The 15,287-nt window shown below is 53.5% G+C and overlaps 8 protein-coding genes across 8 annotated transcripts in view; 5 read left to right on the top strand and 3 right to left on the bottom strand.

Annotated features, from left to right (window-relative positions):
• Positions 1-26: 26 nt before the first annotated feature.
• VDBG_03128 (sugar transport protein) lies at positions 27-1,395 on the top strand (the record flags this gene model as incomplete). Its single annotated transcript, XM_003006943.1, has 4 exons — positions 27-102; positions 158-716; positions 764-1,006; positions 1,080-1,395. The coding sequence occupies 4 exons, from the start codon at positions 27-29 to the stop codon at positions 1,393-1,395; spliced, it is 1,194 nt and encodes a 397-aa protein (XP_003006989.1).
• Positions 1,396-2,516: 1,121 nt separating this feature from the next.
• On the top strand, positions 2,517-3,035 carry VDBG_03127 (conserved hypothetical protein; the record flags this gene model as incomplete). Its single annotated transcript, XM_003006942.1, has 2 exons — positions 2,517-2,893; positions 3,017-3,035. The coding sequence occupies 2 exons, from the start codon at positions 2,517-2,519 to the stop codon at positions 3,033-3,035; spliced, it is 396 nt and encodes a 131-aa protein (XP_003006988.1).
• A 1,868-nt stretch (positions 3,036-4,903) lies between these two features.
• Positions 4,904-6,217, top strand: VDBG_03126 (conserved hypothetical protein; the record flags this gene model as incomplete). The annotated part of the gene is made up of 2 exons (XM_003006941.1): positions 4,904-5,975; positions 6,156-6,217. 2 exons carry the CDS (start codon positions 4,967-4,969, stop codon positions 6,215-6,217), a joined length of 1,071 nt encoding a protein of 356 aa, XP_003006987.1.
• A 719-nt stretch (positions 6,218-6,936) lies between these two features.
• On the bottom strand, positions 6,937-7,835 carry VDBG_03125 (conserved hypothetical protein; the record flags this gene model as incomplete). The annotated part of the gene is made up of 2 exons (XM_003006940.1): positions 6,937-7,574; positions 7,627-7,835. 2 exons carry the CDS (start codon positions 7,772-7,774, stop codon positions 6,937-6,939), a joined length of 786 nt encoding a protein of 261 aa, XP_003006986.1.
• Positions 7,836-8,712: 877 nt separating this feature from the next.
• Positions 8,713-9,260, top strand: VDBG_03124 (conserved hypothetical protein; the record flags this gene model as incomplete). Its single annotated transcript, XM_003006939.1, has 4 exons — positions 8,713-8,762; positions 8,847-9,048; positions 9,104-9,151; positions 9,207-9,260. The coding sequence occupies 4 exons, from the start codon at positions 8,713-8,715 to the stop codon at positions 9,258-9,260; spliced, it is 354 nt and encodes a 117-aa protein (XP_003006985.1).
• A 1,513-nt stretch (positions 9,261-10,773) lies between these two features.
• On the bottom strand, positions 10,774-11,620 carry VDBG_03123 (predicted protein; the record flags this gene model as incomplete). Its single annotated transcript, XM_003006938.1, has 2 exons — positions 10,774-11,183; positions 11,326-11,620. 2 exons carry the CDS (start codon positions 11,618-11,620, stop codon positions 10,774-10,776), a joined length of 705 nt encoding a protein of 234 aa, XP_003006984.1.
• A 1,187-nt stretch (positions 11,621-12,807) lies between these two features.
• VDBG_03122 (hypothetical protein) lies at positions 12,808-13,305 on the top strand (the record flags this gene model as incomplete). The annotated part of the gene is made up of 1 exon (XM_003006937.1): positions 12,808-13,305. The coding sequence occupies one exon, from the start codon at positions 13,035-13,037 to the stop codon at positions 13,125-13,127; it is 93 nt and encodes a 30-aa protein (XP_003006983.1).
• A 1,178-nt stretch (positions 13,306-14,483) lies between these two features.
• VDBG_03121 (predicted protein) overlaps positions 14,484-15,287 on the bottom strand; it is a gene marked incomplete at both ends in the record, with an annotated part of 1,196 nt that continues 392 nt past the window's right edge. Inside the window, one exon of the mRNA XM_003006936.1 lies at positions 14,484-14,935. Coding sequence (XP_003006982.1) covers positions 14,484-14,935 — 452 coding nt within the window. The remainder of the gene's footprint in view (positions 14,936-15,287) is intronic.

The following is a 15,287-nucleotide window of genomic DNA, read 5'->3' as shown; positions in this document are numbered from 1 at the left end:
TCACGTCGAACAGCAAGGATCAGATCATGGCGGCACGCATCCTTAACTACGTCTACGTCGGTATGGAGCTTTCCGTTGTTCCAATCTTCCAATCGGAAATTGGTGAGTTTCGATACCAACAGTATCTGTAAATCGAAATATTAACGGGAGTTTGCAGTTCCCGCTCCGGTTCGCGGCTTTGTCGTCGGCACCTACCAGCTGAGCTTGGTTGTGGGCGGCCTCACGATCAACAGCATCTGCTACGGGACAAGCAAGATTGACGACAACAGGTCTTGGCGAATCCCCCTCGGCCTTTTCTACATTGTACCGAGCATCGTTGCGGCTTTGATATTTTTGGTGCCTGAGTCTCCCAGATGGCTTCTGCGACAGAACCGTCTCGAAGAGGCCAAGGCTATGCTTGTCAAATTGCGCCAGGGAGCTTTCACAACGGACGAAGTTGAGGCTGAATTCCTCGAGCTCCGCCTAGCACTGGAGAGTGAAGAGAAAGGGAAGTTTGTCGAAGTCTTCCGTGGCAAAAACGTGCTGCGGACCGCCATCGTTATTGGCGTCAATTTCTTCCAGCAAGCCACAGGACAAGCATTTGCGTCGCAGTACGGCGCCGTCTACGTCCGAACTCTAGGAATTTTCAACCCAGTGTTGTTCAGCCTGATCAACTCTGCGATCAACGTGATCATTAACTTGGGCACTTTACTTGTGACTGACAAATTAGGAAGACGGTAAGACAACACTTGAATCCACAAAAACCATGCTGATTCCGTTGTAGCACACTCCTCATGATTTCCTCCGTTGCTATGATGGGCTGCCTGCTGTCAATGGGAAGCCTGGGCATCCAGGTCCCCGTCTCGACGGCCCGTATGAAGGGCATCATGGCGCTGATTTCGCTGTTTGGAGCCAGCTTTTCGCTTGGTTGGGCTCCATTGACCTACGTTGTTGCCACGGAGGTTTCAGCGCTCCGCCTTCGCGACCATACATCTCGCGTTGGGTTCACGGTCAACGTAGTCTTCAAGTAAGTACGCATCAAGTTTCTAGCCTTTGATGGACGCATGCTTCGTTGACCTGAAAATACTGATAAAACAAAGCTTCCTCGTAAACTTCTCTATCCCCTATCTTGTCTGGCCGGAGAATGCCGGGCTTGGCAGTAAAGTCGGCTTCATTTTTGGGAGCGTTGCATTTTGCTCGCTGATCTTTACGTACTTTTGCGTACCTGAGTGCAAGGGAAAAACGCTGGAGCAGGTCGATTATCTGTTCAAGACTGGAGTCGGACTTCGACACTTTGTCGACGCAGATGCCGGCGGCCTCTTGAAGTCGATTCCGGGGTTGCAACGCAAGGAGGAACATCAAAGCGACGTTGAGAAGGGGACATCGTTTGTTGCATACCAAAAGGATGCCAAATGATTTATTCATCACGGGTGAAGATGCTCCTTCTCGCTGGTCAGCCTGGGGTTGAAAATGCGAATGTCCAGAAGGCAGAGGCTGAATGGGGCCGGTTACATTCAGTCTCGAATACAGATTTCGTATCATTTCGCGTACCACTGTCAAGCGCATCGACCAATTTTGTGATCACGGTCTTCTTTCCTGAACTTCCAAAGCGTTCGCCTCACATAGCTAGCCCACAGGAGCACATATTGAGGTGAGCCATGCGGCTTCCGATGGCGCGCAGTGACATGAGCCGAAGCAAGCGCTTGCGTGATCCGCCCCCGGACTTGTGTGATCGCCCGAGCTAACACTCTAGCTCGTCTGGTCACTTGAATCCCATTAGCCCTGGGTTACGCCCCGCATTTGCTGAGCAGCAAGATGCCGAGCACGACATCCGTACCGAGCCGTCAAAAGCTGCCGGCTCCCGTCGTCATGCTCGGTGTTCAACACACGACCTGATGGATCCCTTCGACATGTCAGCAAACGCATTGACCTTGACGCCTACTCTGCCAACGACACAAAGTATCCAGGCAAGCATCGATCCCGGTCGAAATGACGGCGGCAAGTCATTGGCGGCGTGTAGACAATGTCGTGCCCGTAAGGTCAAATGTGATCGCGCCGAACCATGCTGCGCTGCGTGTACTCGGCTCGGCTTTCCCTGCTCCTTTGGCAACGTTGTCAACGACACAGATATCGACATAACCAATTCCTCATCCAGTCTAACACAGGCAGGGACCAAGAGAAAGCGATCGCGGCAGGCATGCAAAGCATGCAAAGCAGTCAAGGCAAAATGCTCCGGTGGGAAGCCTTGCGAGAGGTGTCTTGCCCGAGGCAACCCTTGCGAACAAACGTACGTCGCGCAAGAGCCCGACCAGGGTTTCTGGCTAGGACCTTCGCCAGACCATCCGGCGCTGTCGACGCCGGGCACGATGGGAAGTCTTTCGTCAACAAACAGTGCTCTGTTGGACAAGCCTGTCGTCCGGAAGTACCTCGAAGCGTACTTGGATTCGCCGAGTATGTCTGGCTGCAAAATATTCTTGAAACCCGTTGTTCTTGCCGATTGGAGCAAGGGGAAACTGAACCCGCTGCTACTGAAAGCTATGGTCGCTAGTGGACTCCGCATCGTCGACGAGCTTCCTGAGAGCCAAGCCACAGCCAAAGCATGGGTTCAAGAAGCTCAGCATGACCTCCTTCGACACATCGGCAAACAGTCAATTTCGCAACTTCAGGCCCTTGTCGTCATTATCCGTTTCCATTATGTGGTGGGCGAGGTGTCCGATGCCTGGAACTTGCTCTCTCTAGCTGCTCGACTCATTTTCACGATGCGTCTCAACTGGGAAGATGACGGGCTTGATGCAGTCACCCAGGAGACTCAGCGCCGACTCGTCTGGGCTATTTACCTCATTGATCGGCAGTTCTCCGGAGGCATCGAAGACCTCGCAGTATGTGCCGTGGAGCGGATGCATATTCGGTTGCCGTGTGATGACCATAGCTTCCGACGGGGAATGAAATCTAAAGCAGAGTATTTGCACGACATGGCTCGTTGCAAGAGTGGTGACATGGACATTCTCTCTTACAATGTCCGCTTGGTAGCTTCTAGGGACCGTATTCTGAGGTAAACACCCCACAACCCAGCGATGATGGGCAGCAAGAACTAATCGTCGCAAGATACACCAAACGGGTCAGGCGAGAGTGCTCAAGCCCTGTAGATAGCACGAGCGAGGCGACGATACTTCACAAAGAGCTCGATGACTTCGCAGAAGCTTTGCCCGATGATCTCAAGTTGACGTCAGAGCGACTTCTCTATATGTCACACTCTGATGAGGCCAGTGAATACATCGCTTTGCACACAATCTGGTTGCAATGCTACTGCGACCTCTATCGCTTTCTGATACCTGGAATTCGAGAATCCGTTCCCAAACAGGCCATGGAGCAAACGCCCCCTGACTTAGTAGAGAGCTACCAGAAAATATGCTTGGACAAGGCGATTCAACTTTGCGAGTTCTGGTCCGAGGTTCATCAGCTGCAGCCCACTCAAGGCATCAACGACATGATTGTTGCTGTCAGCATCTATCAGGTCTCCCAAATTTTATACCATCTTCAACCTCTGCTACCAGATGAGGGCCATCGCAGCATCGAGAGCCTCAAAGCAAAACTGGAGTGTGCGCTCCAGCTGACAGCCTCTCTGAGGACCTCTTTCAGTCGATCAACGGCTTGCCTGAAGGCGTGCGATAGATTGGTCAGCATTTTGGGTCAAATCCCGCAACAGCCATCGCGACCATCGAGCGTGGATGAACTCGAAAACCAACATCATCTTCCGTCCAAGCATTCCTTTATTCCTACGATATCAAGACGACAACATGGGTCGGAAAATAATCACTCAAGCAACCCAGCATCTCCTACAGGATCTGTCCCAGAAAACAACCAGCGGCAAGCAGAGGATATGGGCTTGCAGCTCAGGGCGGCTACGCGTATGGATATAATAGACTTCAGCGGCGGCCATGTTCCTGGTTCTTTGCCACCATCTGCGATGAGCGATGGTGGCATGGCACCGTGGGATCCCTTTGACATGCAGATGAACGACTACTACGACCCGGAACTTGGACAGTTACTCATGTCGATAACGAGGTAGGGTGACTGGGTCAATGTGTAATCCTCAAGCGATGGTGCCATGACCTGCACGGGAAGATCAATCTTGATGTTTGCAGGGTGGCAAAGGACCTTGTGTCCACTGCTTTCTTCGAGATGCCGAGCTGACCCAGTTTCTTGAGTGGATTTTCTCTCAAGCCAAAAATCGACACTGCCTTGACTTGATCTACCTTGCCTGTTGGCCCCTCGCAGACCTGAATGGGCTCTATTTTAATTCGATGATCCTTGTGAGTGGAAGCCGAGCCCAACGCTGCGAGTAAGATTGCGGTTCTTGACCCGAAATCCTGGGTCCAGTCATGCACTGTAGGTAGACCACGTTTCGCGCCGGGATCCGAGATAGTGGGCCCCCTCTCAACCCCTTTCCCGGCACCTCGAGTAATTCTCCTAGTGCTGCGTCTCAATTCCTTTGACCCATTGATGCTAGGGTAACGTCGTTGCACGTTCCCAGCATGTTCATCCGGAGTGGCTCAAGGTTCCGAGAAGATCGGTGAGCTTCCTTCCGAGGTGCCGCGAGCGTGTTCCCCTGGCTGTTTTCCTCGACGTGCTTTCAAGACATAAAGTCCTACACACATGTACAATCATTTTTCTTTCTCGTCTCGTTGGCATTGTTTCCGGCGCGGGAAGATAGCCTGTCTATCACCATGGCATTGTTGCTAGTAGTCTTCTCAGCGGCAGCGGTCGCGGCCTCGTCGAAGGGCCGGTCGAACATTGTTGACAGATTGAACGCTCCTTTGCGCTTCAGTCAAGACGGCACCTTCAAGATTTCTGTCATGCAAGACTTGCACTTTGGCGAAAGCATGAGTCCCATCCCTGACAGATGCCACCCTCAAATGCTGACCGAGTATTCTCAGATTCTTGGGAGTCATGGGGACCTGCTCAAGATGCCAAAACACTCGAAGTCATGAACACGGTCCTAGACAGTAATCCGCCAGATCTCGTTGTGTTCAATGGAGATCTAGTTACCGGAGAGAATCTGTTCTTGGAGAACAGCACCCATTATGTTGACGTGATGGTCGCTCCTCTCATCGAGAGAAATCTCACTTGGGCTTCAACTTATGGAAATCACGACTATCAGTTCAATGTCTCTGGGCAAGGTATCTTTGAGCGAGAGAGGCGGTTTTCGAACTCCCGTACGCGTAGGATGGTCGCTGGCGACAATGCCGGCGTAACTAACTACTACCTACCCGTGTATGCCGAGGGCTGTCACCACTGCGATTGTGTCCCCGAACTGCTACTGTGGTTCTTTGACAGCCGAGGCGGTTTCAAGCTTCAGGAGCGTCAAGCGAACGGCGCGGACGTTAGCCATCCTAATTGGGTCGATCCATCCGTCGTCGAGTGGTTCAGAACATCTCATGCACGCATTTCCCAACGCTTCGGCAAGACCATACCGTCTCTCGGGTTCGTTCATATCCCCACACAAGCATCCCAGGCGCTTCAATTGTCAGGCGTACACCCCAATCACCAGCCTGGCATCAATTACGATACCCCACTCTCGCAGCAGGCTCAAGGATGGTGCCCAGACGGCAAACCAAACACAAAGTGCAAGTATGGAGGTCAGGATGCCCCGTTCATGGAAGCCATAGCCTCAACACCAGGGATAATTGCGCTCTTCTCGGGCCACGACCATGGAAACACTTGGTGTTACAAGTGGGACAAAGCTGTGAGTGGCGTGGCTATCGAGGGAAACGGCGTGAATTTGTGCTTTGGTCAACACACGGGTTATGGCGGGTACGGCAGCTGGATTCGGGGAGCTCGACAGGTCCTCGTGACCCGTGAGGGGCTCAAGAACTTTGAGGTCGAGACATGGAACATCCTGGAAGACGGCCAAGCTGTAGGCTCTGTGGTTCTCAACGCTACTTACGGCCTTGACTCGTATACCGAGGTTTCGGACGAACACACGAGCTGTAATTGTAAGTGGCTGAAACAAAGATTCTCATCATGCAATGGGAATCACAGAGTCTCATCGCTAACTGTCCAGGTTGATGTTACTTCGCAGCCCAGCCATCTTCTGGGAAACGCTGTGAGATGCCGTAGTTGGGAGCTTGAAAAAAGGGTATTTGCTCTATATACTGCTCGACTGGACATAACAGGCCTCCTCAATATCGAGCGTCCCGAAGTACGCCGATGTGAATGCTACATAACCTCGCACTAGATTCACCTGGTGCCAAAGAACGTCACAACCAGCAGTGACAGCAGACTCGTCTCCGACTTTTTTTCCTGTTGCAATGTATATCTCCTAGTCAACTGTAAATGGGTAATGTGGGCCGTGATGGGCACGAACATGGCTGGTTGCCCGGCTGGTGCGAGTCAACTGTTATGCACCAAGGCGATCTGCACCAAGCCACTTTTGGTCATCTGTGGAGAGTATGGTCACGGGCCTTGAGAACCATGCTCTGTGTTTCCGTCACTTGCGGCGGTCCCAAAGTCGAGTCATTCTATGGTGTATTGTATACCAGCAGTAGCCTAGGGCTGATGCGGCGGGGGAGGGGTTGTGGACCAGGGGGATGTGCAAAACCGCGAAATTTGTTGCGCATCACGAGGGACCTCGAGTAACTACCCATGGTAATCCCTTCTCGAGAGCAGCGATGCAGTAAATAAGGATCTTTTGATGCCCTCTCACGTCTGGGCGCGCCTATACAATGCATTAGGTCTGGGGAACCTTACTAGGGCCGTTCCCGCATTCATCGTCTAATCTAGTCCTGTCCCCAAGTTGCCGGCCTTTACGCCCTGCTAATTGAGGATCAATAAGGACCCTCACACATGCCAATACCATCTCGTACCATGGCCCCTCGAATACGGATCCGCTGCGTGAACACCAATGGGACTTTGGCCGGGTTCCATGATCATCTGCTGCGTAGAATGATTCGTGTCTTAACGGAAAGCGCCCGAACCGTTGCAGCGGGTCAGTGGAAGAGTACGCTGCCTCTTGAGGCACATAGAAATGCCACCAGAAACCCACCTCACGCCCTCATAGCTGCCCTCGTCGTGCGAGTCAGCCATGAAAGTACCCGTCTGGCGCAGCGAGCCGATACAGCCCTGGAAAGTACGGCCGTAACGGCGAGTAGTCCAAGGCTTGGTGATCCAAACACCGGCCTGTCCGTCAGCTACCACGCCGGACAGGGTGACGGAGGCCTGGGTGGTCCAGGTACGTGAGTAGTTGATGCCGAGGGTTCCGCCAAGCCTGTCCTTGATGAACTTGAGATCAAGGCCAGCAGATACGGAAACGCTGTTGCTGACGCTGTAGCTCGAAGCAACAGCAACAGTCAAGCCGTTTCCCACACCGAGGACAACGGGGGACATCTGCACGTCCCAGTCGATGAATCGTTCCGTCCTGTCGGTGACAAACGACGTGGTTGACGCACACTGCCGGGTCTGGAGGATGTGGCTCTCAGCCTCTGAGGTAGCGAGGTCGCGAGCGTCGAGATAGGCGTGGTCGACCTCGGGTGTTCCGACCGAAACACCCTCAGACTCCAGGAGAGCGAGCCAAGTGTCCTCGTGAATGACCTCCACTGCAATCTGTCAGCAGGAATATCACCGAAACCGGGGCTCGATATAACCTACTCCGCCCATTGCCATAGACGATCACTTCGTCCGGTTGAAGCTCATGGTCAGGAGTCCACACTGTGGCGTTCAAGTCGCGCTCCGACATGAACGGTGCAGCTGCAACCATGGAGGCCAGGAAAAGGCCGGCAAAGTGGGTGGTGATCATCGTGTATAGACAAGACAAACCGAGGATGAGAATGGTGTATGGATGAATGATGATGATGATCGATCAAAATCCCCAGACATGGCCACCTCATGGTAGGTTTTATAGACAGAGGTTGAACGACGTCGTTACTGTTGCCTTGGAGCGACACCACATCCCTCACGCTGTGTGCCAAGATAGAGTCACGGCAATTGGCCAGTTGAGGAATCGGTCACACAATCAGCTCGTCTTTTTTGTGGTCTAACCACAGTTGAGAAGCCTGGCATCTCTCTTTCCAAAAGCATCCCGCAAAGCTGTGTAACTGAGTCAAGGTTGATGCATCAATTATATTGGATCTCCACACCCGTTTAATGAGCGCTTACTGTTTCAGGAGCCAAAGATCATGGGTCAGGTCGATACCCATATCTGATTAGACACTACCGGGATCGATCTTGGCCTGTTTAGTCGAGAGGAACGTCACCGATAGGCTTATAATCGGAGCATCGGGAGTCAAACTCACTGTCCTAGTTGTTCATGACTAGATATTTTCGCTGGCTGGCCCCGGATAACTCTCGTGTTACATGAATCGAGGTCTCGTCAGGTGCTTCCTATTGCGGTTGCCACTTGTCAACGTCGTTAATACTCCACCACCCAAAAGACACCTGCCTCTTTAGAATGATGAGATCGAGATATTGTGAGTGCTCGACGTCAGGCACCGGCAGTAATCCCGAGTAAATGAGGTGGCGGCGAGCTCGGCGTTCCCGACATTGAGGACGGCCACGATATGGGTTTGCTCGCGATGACTGGCCTCTGATCTGCAAAGTGATGGCCTCCTTACAAGACTGATCGAGGGCAGATTGACAGCATAAGAACGAGCGGAATTCCACATACCTCATGCTCTTGAAACGAAGTTCTCTATTCTTTGTATTTTCGGCTTCTACTCGTGGTCAAATAATCACAGGATGCATTACGTTTACTCCACCTTGGCGGTTGCTCTTATGCTTGCCGGCGGGTAAGTCAAGTCCCATCTCCAAGCTCCCTTGCGATCCAAGAGAGGGGGTCGAAGGTCTCTGGACTGACACCATGTTCTCGGCAGCGCTCTGGCCGACTTGCACAACGTCGCTGTCTGCGTGACGAACCGCAAGTCTGCTCCCATCGGCGGCACAGGTTGGAGCGTCAGCTACAACTGGGCCAAGAACTACGAGATACTTCCTGAGGCGACGCGTTGCGCGTGCAACCTCTATCGCCAGCGCAACACTGGAAATAAGCAGTGGGATAAGTGCCCCGATTGCACTTTCGTATGCATCCTGATTCTATACTACCTCAACTTGCATTCTACTAATCTTGATGTAGGATGGCCTTGGCTGCAACTCTGCTGGTTGGCACATCGGTGGCGACGAGGTATGTTCAAGAGTTCTTGTCGGGAAACATGGGGCATGCTAACCCTGGATTGAAGATGAACTATTACTGTTCCAAGAAGTGTGGCGCTCAGGGCTCTGAAGCCAACTAGACGTCAACCCAGAGCGAAACTCAGGATTCTCCGTTTTGGCCTGTTAATTGCATTCGCGGAATGTCTTCCAACTCCACATATGCCCAGGTGAACGAAATGGTATCGAAACTTTAGATTCTGGGCTTCAATCTATAATGCGATCACTGTCAAGAAGTCTTCTTAATCTGTGTGTGGCAAAGCCTTCACAGCATTTTAGGTACTGACACAGACGACCATAATGTTACATGTAGTGGCATCATTAACCATTGACTTGGTGATATGTGTTAATCACCTTCCCCGTGGGGGCTGTTTCACTTGATCAAAGATAAGCCTATCTGAGAACGCGATTCATAGCGGGTGCTCCCGGGCTTTCGACACACAGCCAATCCACTTCAGCTGTGTGCCTGACTCGTCCTTCATTGATATGGCCAGCATAAGTCACGGCCAGAAGGAAGCTGCAATAATTCCCTGCCAATGTCTCGGCCCACTCTTTTAATGATACTCGTGATAAGGAGGGGTGTATAGCCCCTGTCAATCCAGTGTAGCTTAGCACTGTTGACGACGCCGAAGCAGCTGAGATCACGGGGTAATAGGCGCGGCGATACCAAGGCAAAAAAGCCTTCCGGTATGAAACAACCGAAGACCATGCTCTCCATACAAGCATTTGGTAAGTGTTTGCTCGAGTGATTGTGAGAGCAACGCCGTTACGATACATGTAGATGACGTCTCGCGGCTGACCCCACTTGCCCATGCCAGCTGCCTCGGGGAGAAGTGTCCTGTCCACATGATGCTTTCTTTGGGGACGAGGCATCTATCCCTTGATAAGTTTGATCCAAGAGATCAACAGCCAACGGAGCCTGGAGTTGGTGCGACCATTTGCATGCATCGCTGTCGCGTAAATTTGGAGGCATGTCAGTCCGGCCTGTTATGTGCTGTATGTCGTGAGCTGCAGTCTCACTCACCCGGGGATTTCCCACACAGAATGTTCTACACCTTAATTGCTTCTTTCTCACACTGAACATGTTTCAACGACAGCATATCACTACGCTGTTGAGAAATCAGCGTTTAATGAAAGACCCTCCCAGAAGTACCCTACTCGAGACAGAGCATCGGCGTTGGTGTGACGTCCTCTGACAGGTGGTGGCAGCTGGTCTAGCCGCCAAGAGAACTTGTACCAAGCTGGTGGTCCACGAACAAGTAAATGACCAGTTTCACAACATCAACCCGTAGGGCTGACGTCCCTGCAGATGGAGCGAACAGTCACCATTCACCTGGATAGGTTGATTTCAGTCCCAAAACATCCTCTATTGCCGTGACAAAAGCCAGTCTAGGCTCTTCGACCTCGCCAAGGGGAGTCCTTGGTGTGAAGGTGGGCGGAGCACTGGACCCTCAAGGTACCCAACCAAGCCAACCAACCACATGACGACTGGCGTCCATCCGGCCCCCTTTCAGAAAACCTTCTCAAATGCCCTCGCATTTCATGGCCACCCGTACCAACACCCGCAAATGTACATAGATGGCTTTTGAGATTACCTCATGCTTCGCCCCAGAAGCTGGCGATCCCGCCAATGAATTCTTCGTCCTTCGGCTCTCTAAGCATAGCCGCATTGGGGACCCTCTCGCTACGGGAAGCCAAGCGGGGCCCTGGCCAGCAGCAGACAACCCGCTCATCAGGCATGGGGAAAGTATAACACGAACAGGAGCCGCACTGCCAGCTCCTGCTCGTAAAAGCACTGCTGGGGTGATAGACTTCGTGCCCCGACGACGACACGCGTCTTGTCTGAGCCTTCTTCCCTTTCAGTAGACGTAGATGCGAGGCCACGGCATCAAGAGACCGAATAGCTCGATCGGCATTCCTTGAAACCGGGACGCCCTTGCTCTTCTCCCGACGAAGCTTCTCTCGACGAAGCACCTCCGTATCGAGCCCTGGCATCAGTCGTCTCTCTAACAGGGAACGTCGGACCACCAGCATGGCGCACGACCACGCCCGCGACGCTGCTCCGGGCACGGGCCATCAATGCCGTCATCTGTCAAGTCTCGACTCGACCCTCTCTTCTCGACGACGGAGGCCAGCCAGGCGACATACGTCGGCAACTGCATCCTCTCGCCTTCATCGCCCTGACGCTACGATCCCTCCTCGCAGTGAAGCCCTTTCTCGAGAATCGGCTATGGGCGAAGCGCAAAGCGCAGGCGGCGAGGGCCCAGGTCGGGGAGGAATTGCAGCGGCTGAACAGCGAGGAGGATGGCGCCGGCGAGGCGCCGAAGCCGGAGCGCTTGCTGCGGTCCAGGGAGATGGGACCGATCAGGACAGCGGCGCGCTCTCGGGCGTTGGGCGTTCTGATCAGAGCGGGCAGGGCCTTTTTCGAAGTCGGTATTGCCATGTTGGGGTATCTGCTGTGAGTGCATGCGTTTTCCACGATAGGGACAGAGAGAGAGAGAAAGAGAGAGAGGACTGACGCGACGAAACAGTATGTTGGCCATCATGACGATGAACGCAGGGTATTGTGCTTCGGTATTGGGAGGCATCTTCTTGGGGACGTTCATGTTTGGCGGTGGTATCGGCGAAGAACAGTTCGACCATTGCTAGAGGACAAGGTCGACAGCTCGAATGCAAAGGTTAGCCTTCGACTTCATGAAGAGACGTCTTCGACATTTTCTTCGTTGAATCGTCTCATTGTTGATACTGAGTCGAAGGTCCATTTCCAATTAGGCACCTTTCGCAAATGGTCACCGCACCCACCAACGGAAGTTGGCGGTTGCGTCATCGCATGGCCCATAAAGCGCTGTGACACGCGACGCGACACCTTATACCTACTTTGTCCCTTCTTCAACTATGGTTCTGGTAGCTGCTCACGGCCGTAAGGATGTGACAAGGTTCAGCAGGGCATTCCATCTTATCAGCAGCAGTACCACGGCCCGGATATGGACGACGGCCCGCACATCATACCACGATGAAATACAACATACATCCTATGACAGGGATTAGATTATGCGGGTTACCCACCGCAAGCCTGTCAGTACGTGCTCGCCATCTTGCGAGACCACAACGCCTACTTGGTCGAGCGCGGGCAGCTAAGTGACGACGGACAAGGTCGATGCGGGCACGGATGAGGCAACGGAAAACGCAAGACTCATCGACGACTATACCACACCTGAAGGTCGCACGTATGACTTTGATCTGAGCCTGGAAGCGTCCAGTGAGCAGCCAGACGCTTGTCTCCTATCTGTTGTAGCCCGAGGGCAGCTGAAAGTATAGCACCCAGTATTCCAACCCGCAAATACAAATGTTACCACGGCCGAGTAGTCTGTTGCCCGGGTCTATGTTCTCCAGTCAACGTGACCGCCCAACTCCAGATCAAGCAGGCGGCATGCGTCTGTAGATATTCCATTTCTCGTTCACGTAGTCACGGCATGGTTTTCACACTTGGAGAATTCCAGCTCAGTCCACCCGGCACAAAGGCCTTATCTCGACAGTTGGAAAATGCCGTTCCAGGTGACACGGTCTGTATGACTCGAGGGGTCAGTCCAGTAAGGCCAGGACTGCAAGGGATAGCAGAATTTCTGTAGATGCGTCACCTCACAGGCTCGGGTTGTGCGTCTTCGTTCTGCCAGCAAAACATGCCAACAGAGCCTCCCTTCCAGTCCACCACAGCCCGGGATAAGGCAGACCAGCCTGAGCGGTCCGTTTGTCCACTTCGCAAACGCCAAGCAGACCGCTCCCTATCCTCCCGCCCCCCGCATCATCAGCGTCAAACATTATCCAAGCCACATCGTCAAAGAGCCAAAGCAGCCATCATGCTTGCAAAGTCCAACCCATTCCGCCGCGAGGGCCACCCTGCAAACCCGCAGCCACGGCTCGAGCAGCCACCGTCACAGATCGCCGACTAGCGCCCTCGCATCCGAGCAGGGCACCACCCGCGCGGCGTGCAAGACAGACTGAAAGAGAAATACCCAATCAAGATGGAAATCCGAACTGCCCCTTGCACACATGGACACAGGGAGGCCCATAGTTCAACAGCAGTCAGGTCCGCTGACAGGGCGTGCCGGAAGAAGGAAGAAGGGAAGTTAAAGCCAACGAAAATGACGGGCAAGAGACAATAGGCTGATGAGAATCATGCAAGACAAAGCGCCAGGTGGAGAAACATTCCATGAGATCGGAGACTTCGGAGGATGAGGGAGGGGTGCTTTCGATAATGCGACTCCTCCCCCACCCCGCCTCCTCTCTCCCTCTCCCTTTTTGACGAGTACTTACACCGCCCCCCGCCCCCCCTCCCCCTCTCGGGCGCTACGACTCGTCGACGCGTGGAACGACGCCAATCGGGCGGGTCGGAAGACGATCGACAGACTTGCGAGGTCTGAGACAATTGACAGCGTCACTCACGACTGGGCTTGTGGTTCCCCGTCCCCCATCTAGGCGTCAGGCCAGGTGGATGTTTATTTGGTAGTTTTTTGTAAACTCCGGCGGGTTGGGCCCTGACCTGTATCATGGCACAGAGAGAGCAACAAGAATCCGTGGCTTGCATCTCAGCAGAATCGGGTCGGAGTCGCGACCAAAGCGAAACATGGCGGAAGTCGTTAGGTGGAAAATGCATGCATTCATGCTCGTACATTCCGCAACATCTATGTACAGAAATGCCCCGATACGACTTTCCCAAGCGACACCCTCGCCACGTCTATCAGCAGCCAACACTGCGGCACTCGAGGTCCCGCACGCGAATTACAAACAAAAGGTATCCAGGCAATCAAGGAACAGTCGTCATCGCACGACAACTGCCGACCGTTGCTCGTAAAAGGTGCCGCGTGCGCATGTAGTCGCAGATCGAGATGATCATGAGGCGGGCATATCTTGCGAACCAATGCGTGTTGAAAAGAAGCAGAACCCCCTCCAATGCTGCCAAACAGGTGTCGTGGTCTTTTGGTGCAGTCCAACAGTAAAGAAGTATGAGAAAAAAAGGAAAATCGTAAAGAATGAGTGTTACGGCCGTCGTGTGTCGTCTTGACGAGAGCGATGCTCTATCGTGCTGAGACAGACAACTCTGGTCGCCGCGAGGCGGCCAAGGCCGGGTTTCCATTGTTGGGCCGGGCCAGCATCTGCTGCCGGTATCCAGGCGTAGCCCCGTCTAATTCCATAGCTAGGCAGTCATATCGAGTCGCTCATAGACGCCTCTCTTCCTCTCCTCTCTCAGGCGCGTGCGCCGTCGTACTGTTCAATAACGTACGTCGTCGAGAGCCGATGAAAACAGTCTACCGCTGCTGAACCTCAGCAACACTGACACTCGTGCCCCAGTCTTGCCTCGCGCCCTGGGCCTTGCCAACGGAGTTGAAGCCCGCAAGGCTGGAGATGCGCCTGCTCAACCTCTTCTCCTTGAGAGGCGTAGAGGTGACGGGGGTGCCAACGGGCTCGGCGGTGTGAAGGGCATTGATGCGGCCCGAGTCGGAGGTGGAGGTAGACGAGCCAGTCGAGTTGGGGGTCTGGTAGACATACTCGCCATCAACATAGACGGCACTGGACTGGAAGGTGGAGCGACGGTTGCGACGGCGGGTATACCGCTGCTCGAGGCGGAAGAGCTCAATCTTCTGCTGGATGGGAGGCCTGGAGGCGGTCGATGAGTCCACCGGGCGACATGATGACGGTAAAATAGGGCGGTAGGATGATTTGAATGAGACTGAGCCGGTGGTAGTACTACTCCTTCGAGCTACACAGAAGCGTATAAGGTGTCGAGCTGATGCGGAATTTGCGGCGGTTATGGGGATTCGACGTCTGACCTCCTTTTTGCGTGTGTGGAATGATCCGGGCGATCCCTCGAGACAGACGATGGGACGAATGGGGCAAGCAAGACGAGATTGGGGAGTTTCAGAAAGGCGGGGCGTGAATGCCGTAGGATGATTCGAGCAGGCTGTGTCGTGTATGCGTGGCGGGGTATTAAATGAGGTGATGTTATAGTTGGGGGTTGCCGCGTGGCTGTGTATGAGAGAGAGGAACGAGTTCAAAACGCCTTGTTCTGGGAACTCTAGTGACACTGTTATTGAGAGGCTTCGCAAGCTTTC

The sequence above is a fragment of the Verticillium alfalfae genome, genomic scaffold, assembly GCF_000150825.1.
Source record: "Verticillium alfalfae VaMs.102 supercont1.3 genomic scaffold, whole genome shotgun sequence".
Lineage (NCBI taxonomy): Eukaryota > Fungi > Ascomycota > Sordariomycetes > Glomerellales > Plectosphaerellaceae > Verticillium > Verticillium alfalfae.
The sequence above is the reverse complement of the archived record's forward strand: the minus strand, read 5'-3'. Positions and strand labels throughout refer to the sequence as shown.